Source organism: Bos indicus x Bos taurus, chromosome X (assembly GCF_003369695.1).
Source record: "Bos indicus x Bos taurus breed Angus x Brahman F1 hybrid chromosome X, Bos_hybrid_MaternalHap_v2.0, whole genome shotgun sequence".
Lineage (NCBI taxonomy): Eukaryota > Metazoa > Chordata > Mammalia > Artiodactyla > Bovidae > Bos > Bos indicus x Bos taurus.
This window is the reverse complement of record NC_040105.1, coordinates 65,825,131-65,840,627: the sequence shown is the minus strand read 5'-3', so window position 1 is coordinate 65,840,627 and position 15,497 is coordinate 65,825,131. Positions and strand designations below refer to the sequence as shown.

Below are 15,497 nucleotides of genomic sequence, written 5' to 3'. Positions count from 1 at the left end.
GACAAAGTCCTCAAGCATGGATTCCCTGCCCATATAACGTAGATTCACCGATGGATGGGTTATGTTTCTGTAAGACACTGTCCTGCATATCTGTTTTGGGCTCTCGGGGGTTTGTGAGAATCAAAGCTCATGTTTGTGGGCCCCATACTTGTGTTGTTGGTAAAAGGTACTCACAAACTAGGCTTAGTATCTGGATAAACGAATCATTGCTACAATGAGAACCAGAGGATGAAACAGAAAATTATTTTAACAGAAAAAATTTATTTTAAGAAGTCACAAACAGCTCTAGCTATATAAAGAATACAGTTCAATTGCTGGTAGCAAGCCAGTAAGGAATGCTTTTTTTTTTTTTTAAAGGAAAAAAGAAAAAGAAAGAAAGACAAACAAGACCCTTTGTAATATCACCCCACAGAGGGCTCCCTTCCATTCTGTGTTGTAATTCCAAAAAGACTGGGATGACACTCTTCTCCTAGTGTATGTTGCTTCTTGAAATTTCAATCCAGGGATACATTCTCATCACTGGGGGAATTGCCTCATCACTGTCTTTCAGTTTAGGATATTGGTCTGCAAGTTCCTATCTCCCTTATTTTTCTAGAGCACATCACACCCACTCAGTAAGCACTGAATGGTAAGCACTAAATTAACAAAAGTCCTCCTGACTGCAGAGTATGACTAGCCAATCCTCCTTCATCATTTTGTTTTTGGCAAGTGTGCTACTTTTGCTGCTTTAGAGTCCAGGGTACAAGCCTGGTTCCCTCAAGGCTGGAAATCCTAATCAAAATACAGAAAGGAACTGTTTCATGAATGCTTTTAAATAGGGAAATCCTAAAATTACTAGTGTCTCTGGTCTTTTAAAAATGTAGATTTCAGTAAGTGGGTAAATCCCTGGGCTCAAATGACAGAAAGCAAACTAAAGGTCCCCAGAAACAAAGTTCTTAGATTTAAAAAATCCTGCAGCCTGAGAAATACGTCTAAGTGACAGAATTCATAAGGGATTAAAGTCCTAGCTCTCTGTATGTTGGCTGTCCAAAACTGCCCCAGAGGAGTATCTTCAAATGGCTTCCTGGGAGAAGTGAGCATAAGCCAGTGGAAAGAAGGTTTCAAAAGACAAGAAAAGGGAAATATCTCAGGAGCCCCCACTATCCCCTACTCCTTGGCCAGCCCCATCAGACCTGGAACTGGACCAGAGAACTGATGAGAGAACTGGACAGTGTGTGTGTGCATGTATGTGTGTGTGTGTGTGTGTGTGTGTGTGTAAGATACACTAGCAAATGGGACCTTCACAGTCCAGGTGGAGAAACCATGCTGTTCTCACACACAGGCACATAACTTGTTATTCACTGGTATCCTCCAATATTTATATGAGCAAATGTGAAAATGTGAAACTGAGCTTTACACTCCCAAGCAGCATGAGAGGTAGAGGCAGGAGTGAGATGAAGAGAGATGTGGAGGAGCTTTAAGGAATCCTTTTAGAGGTTCAGAAAACAGGAGGTGGCAGTGTGCTGAATGCCTGCTGGCTGTGGTGTTGCATGGGGCATCCCAAGGAGCCTATTCCTGGGGCTGGGGGTCAGGGATGCAGGCGGTTTAGGCAGGGGAAAACTGTGGACATAGAACCTTCCATACCTCACTGGTTTCATTGCTGGGGCTGAGTCTAGAACAAGTCCAAATCACATTAAAATGGGCACATGCACATTTCAGATTTTAAAACCAGCCATTAGAACCAAGAGAGCTGGTGATTTCCCTAGGAAACTGTAGACTGAACTGGAATCTCATGACCCGGGCCACCAGACTTTCCAGAGATGGCCCTGAACATGTGATGGAAGTATTGGGCACCGGGGCCAGGGGTCCCCGCTCATAGTTTGGAATGAACGAAATAAGAAAACTCAGAAAACCATTCTTTCCTGCCAGCTTAACCCACACTCGAGGAAGCAGAGGCACATTAGATAACCAGTACAGGAGATCTGGAGAAAAGAATGAGGGTTCTACACTGAGGTAGTCAGAGAGAGAGAGAGGGACAGGGACAGAGACAGACTGAGAGAGTCTATGAAGGGCGTCTGTCAGAGAGTACTGGTTGGCATGTGCAACGCCTTGCCACCCACCTCTGTGCGGGTGAGTCTGACATTGTGGTAAATGGAAGGGCAGTGTGCACATCACGCAGCACACAACCCAGTCATCACGTGGGTCACAGAAATGTCCGACCCAGGGGTCAGGAAACTATGACAGGCAGGCCAATTTCAGTCTGCAGCTTTGTATGGCCCAAGAGCTAAGAATAGTATTAACATTTTTAAAGTGTTGTAAAGCAAGCAAACAAACACTAACAAAGAAGAAGACTATGCTACAGAGACCATCTGTTCCCTGCCCACAAAGCCTGAAAGAGTTACTATCTGGACCTTTATGGTAACAGTTTGTCGAACTTTGGTCTAGATGAAGAGGAAAATCCCATCAATCTCTGAGTATTCCTGAAAAGGGAAACCAGAGCAGGTTCAGGAGAAGGACTGGAACAATGGGATAACTGAAAACACCACTCCATCTGATGAGTACTGCCTGCAACTCCACTAAACCACGCTAGTGAGGTACACATGAGCTTTGGAAGGAAGCCTGAGAATAGCTAGAGAGAGAGTCATAATAAGGAACATTAGGCAAAGCATGTTCTGGAAAACAAACAGCATGCAGAGCTCAGTACGGATGAGAAAATTCGGTATTGTTTGATAAAACTGAGATAGAGTTTGAGCCCAGGGATTGGTAAAATATCAAGAAGTTTCTAGAACACAAGTAAGTATCTCATGAGCATCTAACAGTCTGAAACTATCTTGTAAAGTTTAATAAGGGAAGAATAAAGTAGATTCTAGGAAAGTCTATATTGGTTTGCCCTACTTTAAATAAATATCAGTTACAAAAGTTCACACTGAAAAAGAAAATAAGAGGCATTAGGGATATGGACAAGAGCATTTTTCATTTTTCAAAAGAAGTCACCAGAAGATGCCCTTCTGTAAGAAGCTTATCTCTTAAAACATGGAATTTGATCTACAAAAATTCAGTTTTTCAAATAACTCTTAGAGAAAACATCCACTGTAAAGAGTAGGGCATATATATTTAATTTGGAGGGAAATGAATGTTTCTATACTAAAAATCAGATTTGTCTTTGGATTCACGAACATTTTCCTTAAAGCATATGTATTATTCACTGACATACCTGGGAAATTCATGTGTCATAATAGTAGAAGCCAGCTGTGGGTCTTCCATAAATGCAGTGATTTGGATGAAAAAACACTGGGCCCAGAGGCAGGAGAACTGGGATTGAGGCTGGGCCTGCCACTGCATGACTTTGCGTAAGTTATTTAACTTTCTGGGCCTCAGTTTCCTCATCTGTAAGAGGAGAGGTTGGTCCCTTTCAGCACTAACATTCCATGACTACAGATAAATATAGAAATAAGATCAATACAACAATCTAAAAATAAGAAATAATCCCCAAAGTAAGCTCTGGAGTCAGTAGAAAAAAGTAGCAATGAAATATAATAAAAAGAATTAAATTTTAACTACTAGCCAGAGTAAATATATCTCATTTAAAAATTAATGAAAAGATTTGTAATTTACAATTGATTAGGAGAGGTAAGAACATACATGTTGCTATTTCTTCACCATCATACATATGGAGGAGATGAGTGTCTGGTGACTTGCACAATGAGCACAATGCTGCGTTTGCATGCAGAACATTTTGTAAAATTGGACATTAAAAAGAGCTCAACACCACATAAGGAATAAAGAAAGAGTAGTTAACTAGTTGCTGCAGTTCAGATTTTTTTGCAGATTTGTTGATATCAAATTCCACAAATATGCAAAATCTTAAAAATCAAATCTACTTCTATAAGAACCTCCCTAGAGAATAGCCACCACAGGGAAGATAGACATTTAAGGGTCGGCAGTATCAAACAAATGTAACACCTTTTCTTTTTCCTATTTGTGGATTAAAAAATTGTTTTTAAACCAAAAACAGAGGCCAGATGTGCTGGCTAAGTCAAATCAAAAGTTTCTGCAGGTTGAGCGAGTAGTTGATTCAATATGATAATTACTTAACACCAAATAAACATATTATCTGACGAACATGATAACATAAGTCACATGGCTGGAGATTGATCACGTAATGTAATGACAGCAGAAAAGATAGGAAAGGCTAGAATCATTTGGAGTCGTGGCTATAGTGACTCAGGAGCTTGAAGAAGTAACAGCACTAGAACACACACACACACAGACACACACTATTCGGATACTGCTGCTGCTGGTCCTGGGACCATGCTTTGAGAACCACTGGGCTAGATTTTGGGCTTTACTGAACAGAAGTACATACCTATTTCACATAACTCATTACTTATGCAAATTTTTTTTTTGCTAAACTTATTAAAAGTGCCTCAAATGTGTGCCTATGACCATTTCCTACTGTATTCCTCTACAAAATGTTTCAGATGATTAAAAAATTTATTTCGTATCCTTGTTAAAATCCTTATCATTTTTGCCGCCCTTTCACAAAGTTAGCTCTTTGCATCTCTTTCTCATTCTCTCATCATTTTAAATCCATAATAGTTTAGTCACTTATAGCTGAAATACACACAAAGGCTTTGGAGGGACCATACTCTGGAATAGATCTGGTCTCATTCTCACACCAAGAGGAAGTGGTAGCACAAAACACAGATAAGGGTTGGGGCCGAGGCTGCGTGCAGTAAAGTTGCACCTTGAAGAAGTTTAATAATCACCACTGATACCAGATGGCTGACATTGATCTGGCACTTATTGGACAGTTTCACCTTTCACAAACAAGACAGATTTTCACAAACTCTTTAAATCCTTGTGTTTTTTACTCAAATGATAAGTAGTACTAATTGCATTTGTGTAAAAATGTTAAGGTACAACAAGAATTATCTAGGCCTTCTAAGTGTCTTGGGTAGCCATTTCTGAGACTCCCTTTGTAGAAACCATACTGAACAGCACTGAGAATCAGGAGAATTTAATTGACCATCAGCAATTTACTCAGATAGTTCCAGGAGATTAAGGTATTTTCTATATTTAGGAAATAGTTATCAGTGAATTTGACCTTTCCATGGTGAAAAATATACTTCTGTAACTGACAGATGCCTAAAATTCTACAAGTAGAACATCATTCCTTTGGCTTAAGGCTTTTTCCCTGTTAAAATGCAAGTGACCCTCCAAAGAGGTTTCAATAAGCCTTATAATCTCAAAGTAAAGGAATTTATTCCTTTCCTGAGAGCATGCTTTCCTTAGCAAAGAGGAGGACAAACGAGGAGGCATTCAGGAGAGTTGGTACCAAGAAGCAAGGTCTGCGGGGAATGGAGCAGAAAGAGGAGACAGAGGAGGCCAATGACAGACCTCCAACTCATTCACTATTTTGCTGAAGGGCTGTCTCTGTCAGTATTCCTACTGAAATGAGTGCTAACTTGCCACTTGGAGCAGGTTACTTAGAAATCAGCCATGTTTTCTGATAATATTGAAAAGTCTTTGATGTATAGGCATACAAAGGTTTAGAACCATGGAAAAATTGATGGCAATGAAACATTTGGTGCAACAACAGATAGGGAGTTACCCTCCCCCCTCAAATCAGAAGAACCGTACATGTCCATAGGAAGAAGTTAAATTGATATTACTTTACAGAGTGCAAATTGCAAGGCCGGGATTAGGGTAAGGCACTTACATGGCCCTGAGAGTGGGTGCCTCCTTAAATTTTGCACCCCAGGTGCCTCACTCACCCCACTCTAGCCCTGGCCCTGGCAAATCATATTAAAGTGAAGGCTGGCCATTGTGTTACATACTTGGTGATAATCGAAGGCTGCACTGGAGAACAGAGCACTGACTATGAACTTGTCCTTTTAGGGAATAGTTTGTTGATGAGGAAGAGAGCAGGTGCATGGACAGATCTGCTCAGACTGATGGGTCTTGTGGGATCACAATCTGACCTGTGTCACTGGAGAATTAAAATGGGTGTCTGGTGACACTCCTGTTATAAGAGCCTTGCAGACTCTCCTCTGTCTTTGTACATTCAAGGTAATGTTTCCAGATCAACTGGTTGATTTGTGGTCAGTAAGCTAACATGAGCTTTTTTGCTTCCTATGATCTTACCTCTTTAAAGGGTGAGCTGTTGGCCAGGGATGTAGTTCACAGGAATGCATACTGAGGGACATGTTGGGACCAGGTGGGAGGCCCAGGTGAGAGACTGAGGCAGGCAAAGGACAAGAGACAGCAGCAAAGATTCCTGTTGTGCTGAGAATGACTTGCTTTCCACCCTCAACCTTTGAACCACAAACACATAATGAATACCCACCAAGGGCAAAGTGCTCTTAGCTACCGATTAACTTCCTCCCCTGGGGATGACTCCCTCTACTCCTGACTAGACAGAAGTCAGTCCAGCAGAGAACCCTGCTGCTATTAGTTGGAATCAGAGGAAACAAAGGGACAGAAACAACTTGAATTGGAAGTTGATTTCCTGGGGCTAACTTCATTTCATCTGAATCCCTTCTGTATTCCACCTTCAAAAATTATTATTTTTATTCACACTAGTAATAGTGGCAACAGTGGGTTTTCTGAAAGTCTTACTGGAAGGGGCTTTCTGCCTCTCTTCTCGTCTTGGCAGAGTAGGTGCAGAAGGCAGCAAACACTGCGGCTTGTGCCTGGATGGGAGACAGAGTTGGTGTTATGATAAACAAGGGGAAGCAAAACGTTGAGTGCTAGGATAGGAGAGCTGTCTGGTATGATGTTCATCAAAGATGGATAGAAATGCTATAGTTTGGTTGTTTGTTTAGGACTACGTCCACCTGTTACAATATTAAATGATTATTACCAGCCCTCAGTGTTACCTCTGACCACGCCATCTCTGCCCCGAATCCTTTTCTGCTAATAGGAACAACACTGGGTATTGGAGGGCCATAGTGAAGATGTATAAGACTTTCTAAAAATTGCAGGCATGCAGAATATTGCAGAGGAAAGCAAGACTTAGGGTAATTGAAAAACGTCAAGATGTCTGGGTATTCAGCTTTAGAATCTTTGGGGAAAACCACCAGAGGCGGCAAAATGAGGGGAGAGACAAAAGTAGCAAACAAGAAGCTTCCAAAAAGTCAGCAGAAGTAACAAGTCTTAAACGATGTGAGTCTCATACTCTGTTTTATAGCTCATAATCAAGAGTACAGGGCCCCGGCAGTCTTTCACTTTTGTTAGGCAAAAGAACGAACACTCCATTTCCCCACAGAGGAAAATGTTTCTGTCCTTTGAAATTCTGAGTCGAGGGCAGACAAGTGTGGTATTTGTATATAAATTAAGGCTAGGAATGAATCTTGTTTTACTTTAGGCAAAACCTCTGAAATCTGGTCAGGGCCTTTGAACCAACTAGTTGGAATGCTTTCAAAGGCAACTGAGCTTTTGGTAACTGTCTATTATTTGAAGTAGCTTCTGTCTAAATTGGGGGAGGTGCTGACGGCAAGGGAGTGGATGGGCCTGGTCTGCACTTAGAAGTCTAGAATTCAAAACTGTACCAACTAAGGGCCCAGGCCTAGGCCTTCTATGTGAGAGGCCCAAGTCCCATCAGCACTTAGTCTGGTTTTCCAGCTGCTCTGTCTGCTGTGTGGGCAGCTGGGCTAAAGGTTTGCTTCTTATTGAGACCTATCAAAATCAAGATCTGCTTGTCTCTGGGGGGACGTTTCCACATCCTCCAAGAGGTTGACCAATGAATCTGTTGGGTGAGGGGGTGAAGGAGGAAGAGGTCAGGATACCCTCTTTGTGAATTTCATTTGACTTTCTTTTTTCCCTCTTGGGAATGGTGGACAATTAATTTTCCATTCTTGGTCAGCTAGTTTTCTTTGTTCATAGCTATCTGTTTTCCCCCTCAACCTCTCAGAAACCAGACATATGAAAATCAAATGAATCATGGCTCTTGCTTTTCTTAGAAAATTGAACTGACAAGAATAGTTAGTGTCTATAAGCTTTGGCAGGGGGTGGGGGGAAGGGGTCACAATGATTGTTCTGGTGCTCTGTCAGCATCCCATTTAACAAAGTTCTTACTTTCTCCCCTAGCATGGTTAATTGAAAACTGGTCAAACAGCAGAACCTAAATGGCAAAAAGTAGCCCTTTTTGGGGGGTTATGGACCACAGTAACTTGCAAGGCTGCCTTTCAGATTTTCGCTCTATCCTTTTAGTGTGTATGTTCTTGGCTTGGGAACAGAGGAAGATCTCCTTTAAACAAAATAAAACCAACCACAAACCACAATCTGAACTGAATGGTGGTGGGCAAGTTACACTTACTTTCTCTCCTTGAGCCTCTGAGGATGCTCTTCCTTCAGCTAATGACTTCCTGTAATGAATGCTATATGCAAATGAAACCAGAGTTCTTCGAATGCAGCATGAGCTGGGCACAGACACTAGCTATCGTTGGTGGCAGACACTTGAAGGATCTCAAAGTGCATGTGTGAGTTACCTTGGGTAGATGTGAGTGAACAAATGGCTGCCTTGTTTGTTGACTGAGATTGGTTCATCCAAAGCAACCCAGTTCTGACCTTTTCTAGCAGAGGAGTGAGGAGGGGGAGGTCTATATGTTTACTGAAACTCATCACCCTGATCTCCGTGTAGACAATCAAACTGAAAAAGGCATGAAGTTCAGGACAGAGTCACATTCATATTTTGTACTACAAAAGCCATCCAATCAACCCCATGCCGAAATAAACGCACACCTGCAAACCTCTCATGAGAGAGAGTTATTCTGTGGTTGAAGAGGCATTAGAGTCCTTCTGTTTCTCCATACAAGGTCATCAGGGCCTTGATGGGAAAGTGAATAATGAGCATTGGCACCCTGTATCCCCTGGGATTGGCAGCCCTCAAACTGCTCTCTCACTGTGCCCCTCAGTGACAGGAGCCAGGGATGGAGCAGCTTGGTGATTGATTAAAGAGATGGCACATGTGCCCTTGCATCTGAGAATTTCTTCTAAGTGCATACCACTGGGGGAAATAAGGAGAAAATCGGTACTCAGTAATGGCAAGATTTTAAGTATGAAAATGTAAAATGTCTGAAGATGATTAAAGTGCCTGATAAATTTAGTTCTAGATGTGGCCTCTCTCCTGCTGTCCAGAGTGTAAGTTAACGTCAAAGAAATGCAGGCTTTTTTGTTATGTTCTTTTTCAAAACCTTCTTTTCCTCTTCCCCCTTCTCTACTCAAGTTTAGTAACTAAACCTTGCTTGCTGAACCCAGGGCTTAGGTACTGGGGTTATCAGGGGTTTTGTAGTCTTTTGAAAATTGTGCAATAATTCGCCGAGCCAGTGGGTTAGTGGTCTTCAGCAGTTCGGCTGCTGAGGGGCGGGACCTTGGAGTTGCCTTGCTTCCCTTCTTCTGTAGCAAGGCCTTGAAATCATCATTTCTGCCAGCATCTAGGTTGGCACTGCCGCTTGACCCTGAAGAGGCAGCCAACTCACTGACCGGAGACTCAGGTGGGTTCCTTACTGGTGAGTGGGAGCTTGGTCTGCTGCTGCCAGCAAAGGTCTCACCAGGTTCCTTCCAGCCAAGCAGCTTTCTTTTGGACCTAAACAAGAGAACGTGTGTTTTCAGTGAATTCATGTGCAAACATTTCCTAATGCTTCATATAGTGTCACGAGTGTCGGTGACATGATCTGGGAATGTCCATGCAACAGCTTTGTGAGCAGTTGTACCTACCAGCTTTCTCTCTCTCTGCTAAGTCCTCAGAGTTCCTCATCTGGTCCCGTCCCTATACTCCTTGCAATGTCCACATCTGGAGTCACTGGGCCTGTGCTTGCAGGCTCAGTCCTGCCCAGGTTCTGGGACCAACAAAGAATTTAAGGAGTCAAGGCTAGTACCTCAGTGACTCTGAATCAAGACAGCCTGGGAGCTGATCCTGTTATGAACTTGTGCTCCAACTCCAGTAACTAGGCTCTTTCCAGTTTCCTCACTATTGAATCCCTGCTTTGTGCCCCGGTTCAATAACTGGGTCCCCATGTGGTCATTCTTTGCCTATAACTGGGTCCCCGTGTGGTCATCCTTTGGCTAAGTTCCTGCTCTGATGCTCAGCCTGGTGTCCCACTTTACTTTTTGATGAGGTTTTTTTTTTTTTTTTTGGGTACAGGAATTCTGTGAAGGGTTAAGTCTCTGACTGTAGGCAGAGCTGTGAGAGAGCAGATGGAGCCACAATAGGCCATGTGGTTGCTAAGAGACGAGGGGCCTCTCACTCCGCACCTGGTCCTCCCTTCCCTGCCTGCCCCTCCTCCACTTCACCCGAAGATGTCAGTGAATCAGAGATGTGAGGCCCTGGACTGTGTTCACATACGTGGACATCTGAACTTAGTCTCCAGTCTCCAATCTAATGCTTAGAGGTAGCAGTTTTTCTTCTGGTATAAGGAGGGAAGGCAATTATAATGAGAATTAAAGAAATTGGTCCAGACCTGTGGATCACAGTAAATAAATCTTCAGTTGTACGTGAAGCCACAAACACATCATCATCATCTTCTGCAATCCATTCGGCTGTTTTATCACTGATTACACTTTTTTCTTCGGTGCTTGGTTCCATCAAACTCCCTAGGCATGAAAACCAGAAAGAATTGTTTTGACCACAATCATTAGGACAAAGCACATTCTCAGATGTATTTCATCTGATGTTCAGAGCAACTCTGGGAGGGCAGCAGGGAAGAAACTTGTTGTCTCCATTCTGCAGAGAACAAGACGTTCCCAAGGTTAGTGATTTGGCCTGCACAATGTGGAGGGAGTGATGAAGACCAGCCTGGCTCCCTGTTTTCTCATGCCTTTTCCGTTACAACAATGCTTAGGTTGCCTGAGCATTCTCTTGTTTTAAATGTATCATTTTTAAAACTCAAGGAGCTGAGAACAATCTAAAGCAATGACTCAACCAGTGGGTGGAAGTGGGACCTATCTGAATCTCAGAGGGAGCCTGTGGAGTTTGAGGAAGCAGATTCTAAAATTACCTGTGGCTTTGACTTGTTTGCTTGTTTTAGTTACAATGATTTAACTTATGTCGAAAATCCAAATCAGCTTAAGAAAGGCCATTAGATTTTGATGTTTGTGTTAAGGGTTTCAAAAAGAATGAGAAACACAGATGAACCTGGAGGACATTATGTTAAATGAAATAGCCAGTCATCAAAAGACAAATACTATGTAATTCCACTTACATGTGGTCCCTATAGGAGTCAAATTCATAGAGACAGAAAGTAGAAGAGTGGTTGCCAGGGGCTGCGGGGAGAGGATGATGGGGAGTTATTGTTGACTGGGTACTGACTTCAATTTTGCAAGATGTAGAGAGTTCTGGAGATGGATGGTGGTGATGGTTGCTGTTGCTGCTGCTGCTGCTAAGTTGCTTCAGTCGTGTCCGACTCTGTGCGACCCCATAGACGGCAGCCCACCAGGCTCCCCCATCCCTGGGATTCTCCAGGCAAGAACACTGGAGTGGGTTGCCATTTCCTTCTCCAATGCATGAAAGTGAAAAGTGAAAAGTGAAAGTGAAGTCGCTCAGTCGCGTTCGACTCTTAGCGACCCCATGGACTGCAGCCCACCAGGCTCCTCCGTCCATGGGATTTTCCAGGCAAGAGTACTGGAGTGGGGTGCCATTGCCTTCTCCGGGTGATGGTTGCACAACATTATAAATGCGCTTAACACCTACTGACCTGTGCACTTAAAAATGGTTGCATGCATGCTAAGTTGCTTCAGTCATGTCCGACTGTTTGCAACCCTATGGACTAGAGTACACCAGGCTCCTCTGTCCATGGAATTCTCCAGGCAAGAATACTGGGAGTGGCTTGCCATTTCTACCTCCAGGGGATCTTACTGACCCAGTCATTGAATGCATATCTCTTATGTCTCCTGCATTGGCAGGCAGATTCTTTACCACTAGTGCCACCTGGGAAGCCCTCCAAATGGTTAAGATGGTAAATTTTACATTATATGTATTTTACCACAGTTTAAGCAAAAAGAGACAAGAAAGAAAAAAAAGGATATGAAATATCATCCAGCTTGGTCTTATGGTTCCAGGCAGAGATAGGCTCAAACCATCCAAGAAAGTGAGCCCCCTTTCCTCTAGAAAACACTAAGAGAAGCTGCTGGTGGTAAAATATTACACTGCTTGAAGCCCGCCAGTCTGCCATGGCACTTGAACTCAGACTGGGAGGGTACTTAGTCCCATGCATGAAACTAAATTTAGTGGAAGCTGGTGAAAAGTGCTGTCTAATGAGATGGAGAGACGGTTCCTAGGGCAGGAGATGCCTGCCTGAGGAGGAAGATGGGTTCCTAAGGTCTTAGGGTGCTGAGACCTAGTTGATTTCATTAGCTCACCACTGGGGGTTCCAGGGTAGACTGTTCCATACTGTCCCATACTCCACTGATTGCTGTGGAGATCCCTCCGACCCCCGGATCAGTCCTGATCCCAAGGGCAGTGAGACCAATTTAGAGTAACTCAAACCTCAAGAGGTGTCCACTCTTGATTTGGTCGCCCTGGGATCAGGCTCATTATCTGGGGGCATTTGCTTCTGCCTCTGGCACCCCATCCTCACTCTTGTCTCTTCTGGGATTGAAAGGAAAAGCCCACAGACATTTTACTAACCTGGAGGACTTGCTTCCCTTTCGCTGTTGGACTGTGGCCTTGAGGTCATCCTTGTACCAGCAGATGGCAGGTGGTCATCAGTTGGGAGACACTTGGCATCTTCCTCCAGGGTGATGATGGGGCTGAGGGGCAGTCTTGGTTCAGTCACATAGGCCTCCGCTTGAGCCATGGGTGAAGTGAGAGGCAGGTACAGCACGCTGGGCTTTTTTGGTACAGGAGGTGGAATCTTGCCTTTCTTTTTCTCAGCTTCTTCTTGGCTCTGGAGGCTAATTCTTTCAGGCAGGGCTCTCCCCTTAGGGCCCTCATCCTCCATACTTCCCTGGGGAGGTTGCTGTGTTCCTGAGAAGAAAGCACCAGAGGAACTGGCAAAAGGCGTGAAAACAAGAGATGAGGGTGCTGTGGACTCCCCTGGGCTTCTGCTCTCAGGGAAGCTGGAGGACTTTGATTTCCGCACCACTGTGTAGATATCTTGAGGGAGTGGCCTTATGTGCTGAATTGAGCTCTTGGGAGTCATAGCCAATGTAGGCGAAGTTAGTGGGTACTCCTCGGGGACAGATGGTGGCTTGTGGACTAAGCTTGGAGGCCTTCGGGCCAGAGGGGGCTTCTCGGCTATGGGAGGTTTCATCTTCCTCTCTGGCAAGGTGAAGACTTCAGCTCCTGATTCCTCAGCGTAGTCAGGGCTCTCAGTGTCATCTTCCAGCTCAGACTTGCTGACTGACCTCAGGCGAACAGAACGTAAGTCAGACTGAGTAACCATGGGCATGATTGGCTGGTTGGGGCTAGTTTTCTGGGCTAGCTTGGCCCCCAAATTTGTATCTGAGTGATGCTGGCTCACCTTGTTTTTGCTTCGGATTGAGATACTCATCCCAGACAGATCCAGGTTGGTTGAAGAGGTCAATGGTAGGTCAAACGATAGCCGTGACTTGGACATTTTCTCCATTGGTGATGTTGGGGGTAGTGATGACTTCCTCTCAGGTACCACTGGACGCACCCGGACACTGCTGCTTGGAGGGGGCAAGTGGCCCAGGGTCAAGGACATGGAGACAGTGGGTGTTGGCGTCTCTGACTGGCTGGAGTATCCACTGGAGGGTGACATCAGCCCAGTAGGCCTTCCTGGAGAGGATACCTCCCTGGCCTCCACCTCGATGGAAAGCTGGGAAGGCGTCGTGGCTCTGGAAGTGGAAGGGGAGGCAAGAGACTCTGAGCTGCCCTGAACTTGGGTGCACTCAATGACTGTGGTGCCAGTGGCAGTGCTGGAGCTGGACAAGGACTGGTAGGTGTCACCAGACTTCCAGTCAGTAAGATACCAGTGATGGGCGAATTGTGTACCTTCTGGGTCTTTGAAGGTTGGCACAGCTGGGTGACCCTGAGTATCTGGGTGGGATGAGTGATGTCCTTGGTGTTCCAAGGAGAGACAAAGGCTCCTGGGCCTCTGGTCCTTGGGTAGTACTGACCCACCTTCCGGCAAGAGGACTGGTTCATCTTTGACCAGTGAGACACTGCGAGTCGGAGGGGAAGGCTTCTTCTTGGCCTTCTTGAGTGAGATGCTCTTGGACCTCTGCCTTCTGTGATGGGCCTCCTGTTGGGCACTGAGGGAGGCAATGTTGTCAGCACTGTTACTGCCCTCAGAACTCGTACTGGCATAAGGTAGGGCACAGGCTTCACTGGCCTTCTGCTCCTCCTCATAGTCCACATCCATGGTACCTGTATCTGTGGGTACAGACAGTGACCGCTCCCGGAACTTGCTGGCCCCACCTGGGCCTGTCTCCAGCCTTGAGGTACCACCGGTCAGAAGGCCAATCTTGGAGGGTCGTTCAGATACTTGGCTTCGTTGAGCAGGATGCTGAGAGTAGCCAGCAGGCCCACTGCACCCTGCTGGGATATCACGAGTGACAAAGAGGGTAGCAGCCTCCTTAGGAACAAGAGGTGGCAGTGTGTGCAGAGAGACCCAAGAATTCCCAGAGGAAGGACTTTTTCCATTTTCATTGACTTGACTGCTCTGAGCGGTGGCACTTGGAGTCACATAGGTAAAAGCATCTCCCTTCCTGGAAGCAGAGAATGTCGATTCTGTTGGTCCATTGCAAGAACCAGGAATGCTGTACACCATCCCCATGCTCTCCATTCCAGGGGGTTTTGTGGCACCCCATGCCTGGGGAGGTTCTTCCGGATGACTAGAAGGATTTCTTAGTACTGGTGAGGTGAGATTTGGGAACCGAGCTTCCTGACCAAGTGCAACTCTTCCATGAACACTTTCTGGAACTGAATGGCTGGGCCTGATGTCTGAGGTGGTAGAGCGGGCCACACTGCCTGCTGGGCTGTTGCTGTGACCTGGAGGAGGTAAACATAGAATGTTAGTGGTGTGGTTAGGGATCCCCCAGCAGCAGCTGTCACCAAAGAGATGGGATCACCAATTTTTTGTCAAGAAGCATTTGCCAATAGCTTGGTCAGAATTCCTTGGTTCTTCCTTTCCATAGTTGAGGATGCTGGGGAAGTTGAGTCCTTACCCATCACCACACAGTGAGGCACAGGGTGCCCTTGAATTGTCCAGATGGCTGCCAAAGACTTTCCAGCTTTTTAAAAAAAAAAAAAAAAATATATATATATATATATATATATTTTTTTTTTTTAATTGAAGGATGATTGCTTTACAACATTGGTTTGATTTTTGCCATACATCAACATGAATCAGCCATAGGAGGGAGGTTCAAGACGGAGGGGACATATGTACATCTCTGACTTTCCAGCTTTGAATATGCCTTTTGGAGCTGAAGTAGCATGTGGGACAGCCATGGTCTTTTTTCCCCCAGGTTTTCACCCCAGGCTCAGGAAGCCACCACAGACAGCCCTCAGCATTCACCTCTCCAGAGATGAGAGCAGAGGCTTTCAAACT

At 44.8% G+C, this 15,497-nt stretch overlaps 1 protein-coding gene across 2 annotated transcripts in view; it reads right to left on the bottom strand.

Moving 5' to 3' along the window:
- Positions 1-241: 241 nt before the first annotated feature.
- The window catches only part of NHSL2 (NHS like 2), a 150,463-nt gene continuing 135,207 nt past the window's right edge, over positions 242-15,497 (bottom strand). For both annotated transcript variants that reach the window (XM_027533559.1, XM_027533560.1), the window contains 3 exons: positions 12,608-14,935; positions 10,443-10,575; positions 242-9,568 (listed from right to left, as the gene is read on the bottom strand). In XM_027533559.1, coding sequence (XP_027389360.1) covers positions 9,244-9,568; positions 10,443-10,575; positions 12,608-14,935 — 2,786 coding nt within the window. In that variant the 3' untranslated portion in view covers positions 242-9,243. The remainder of the gene's footprint in view (positions 9,569-10,442; positions 10,576-12,607; positions 14,936-15,497) is intronic.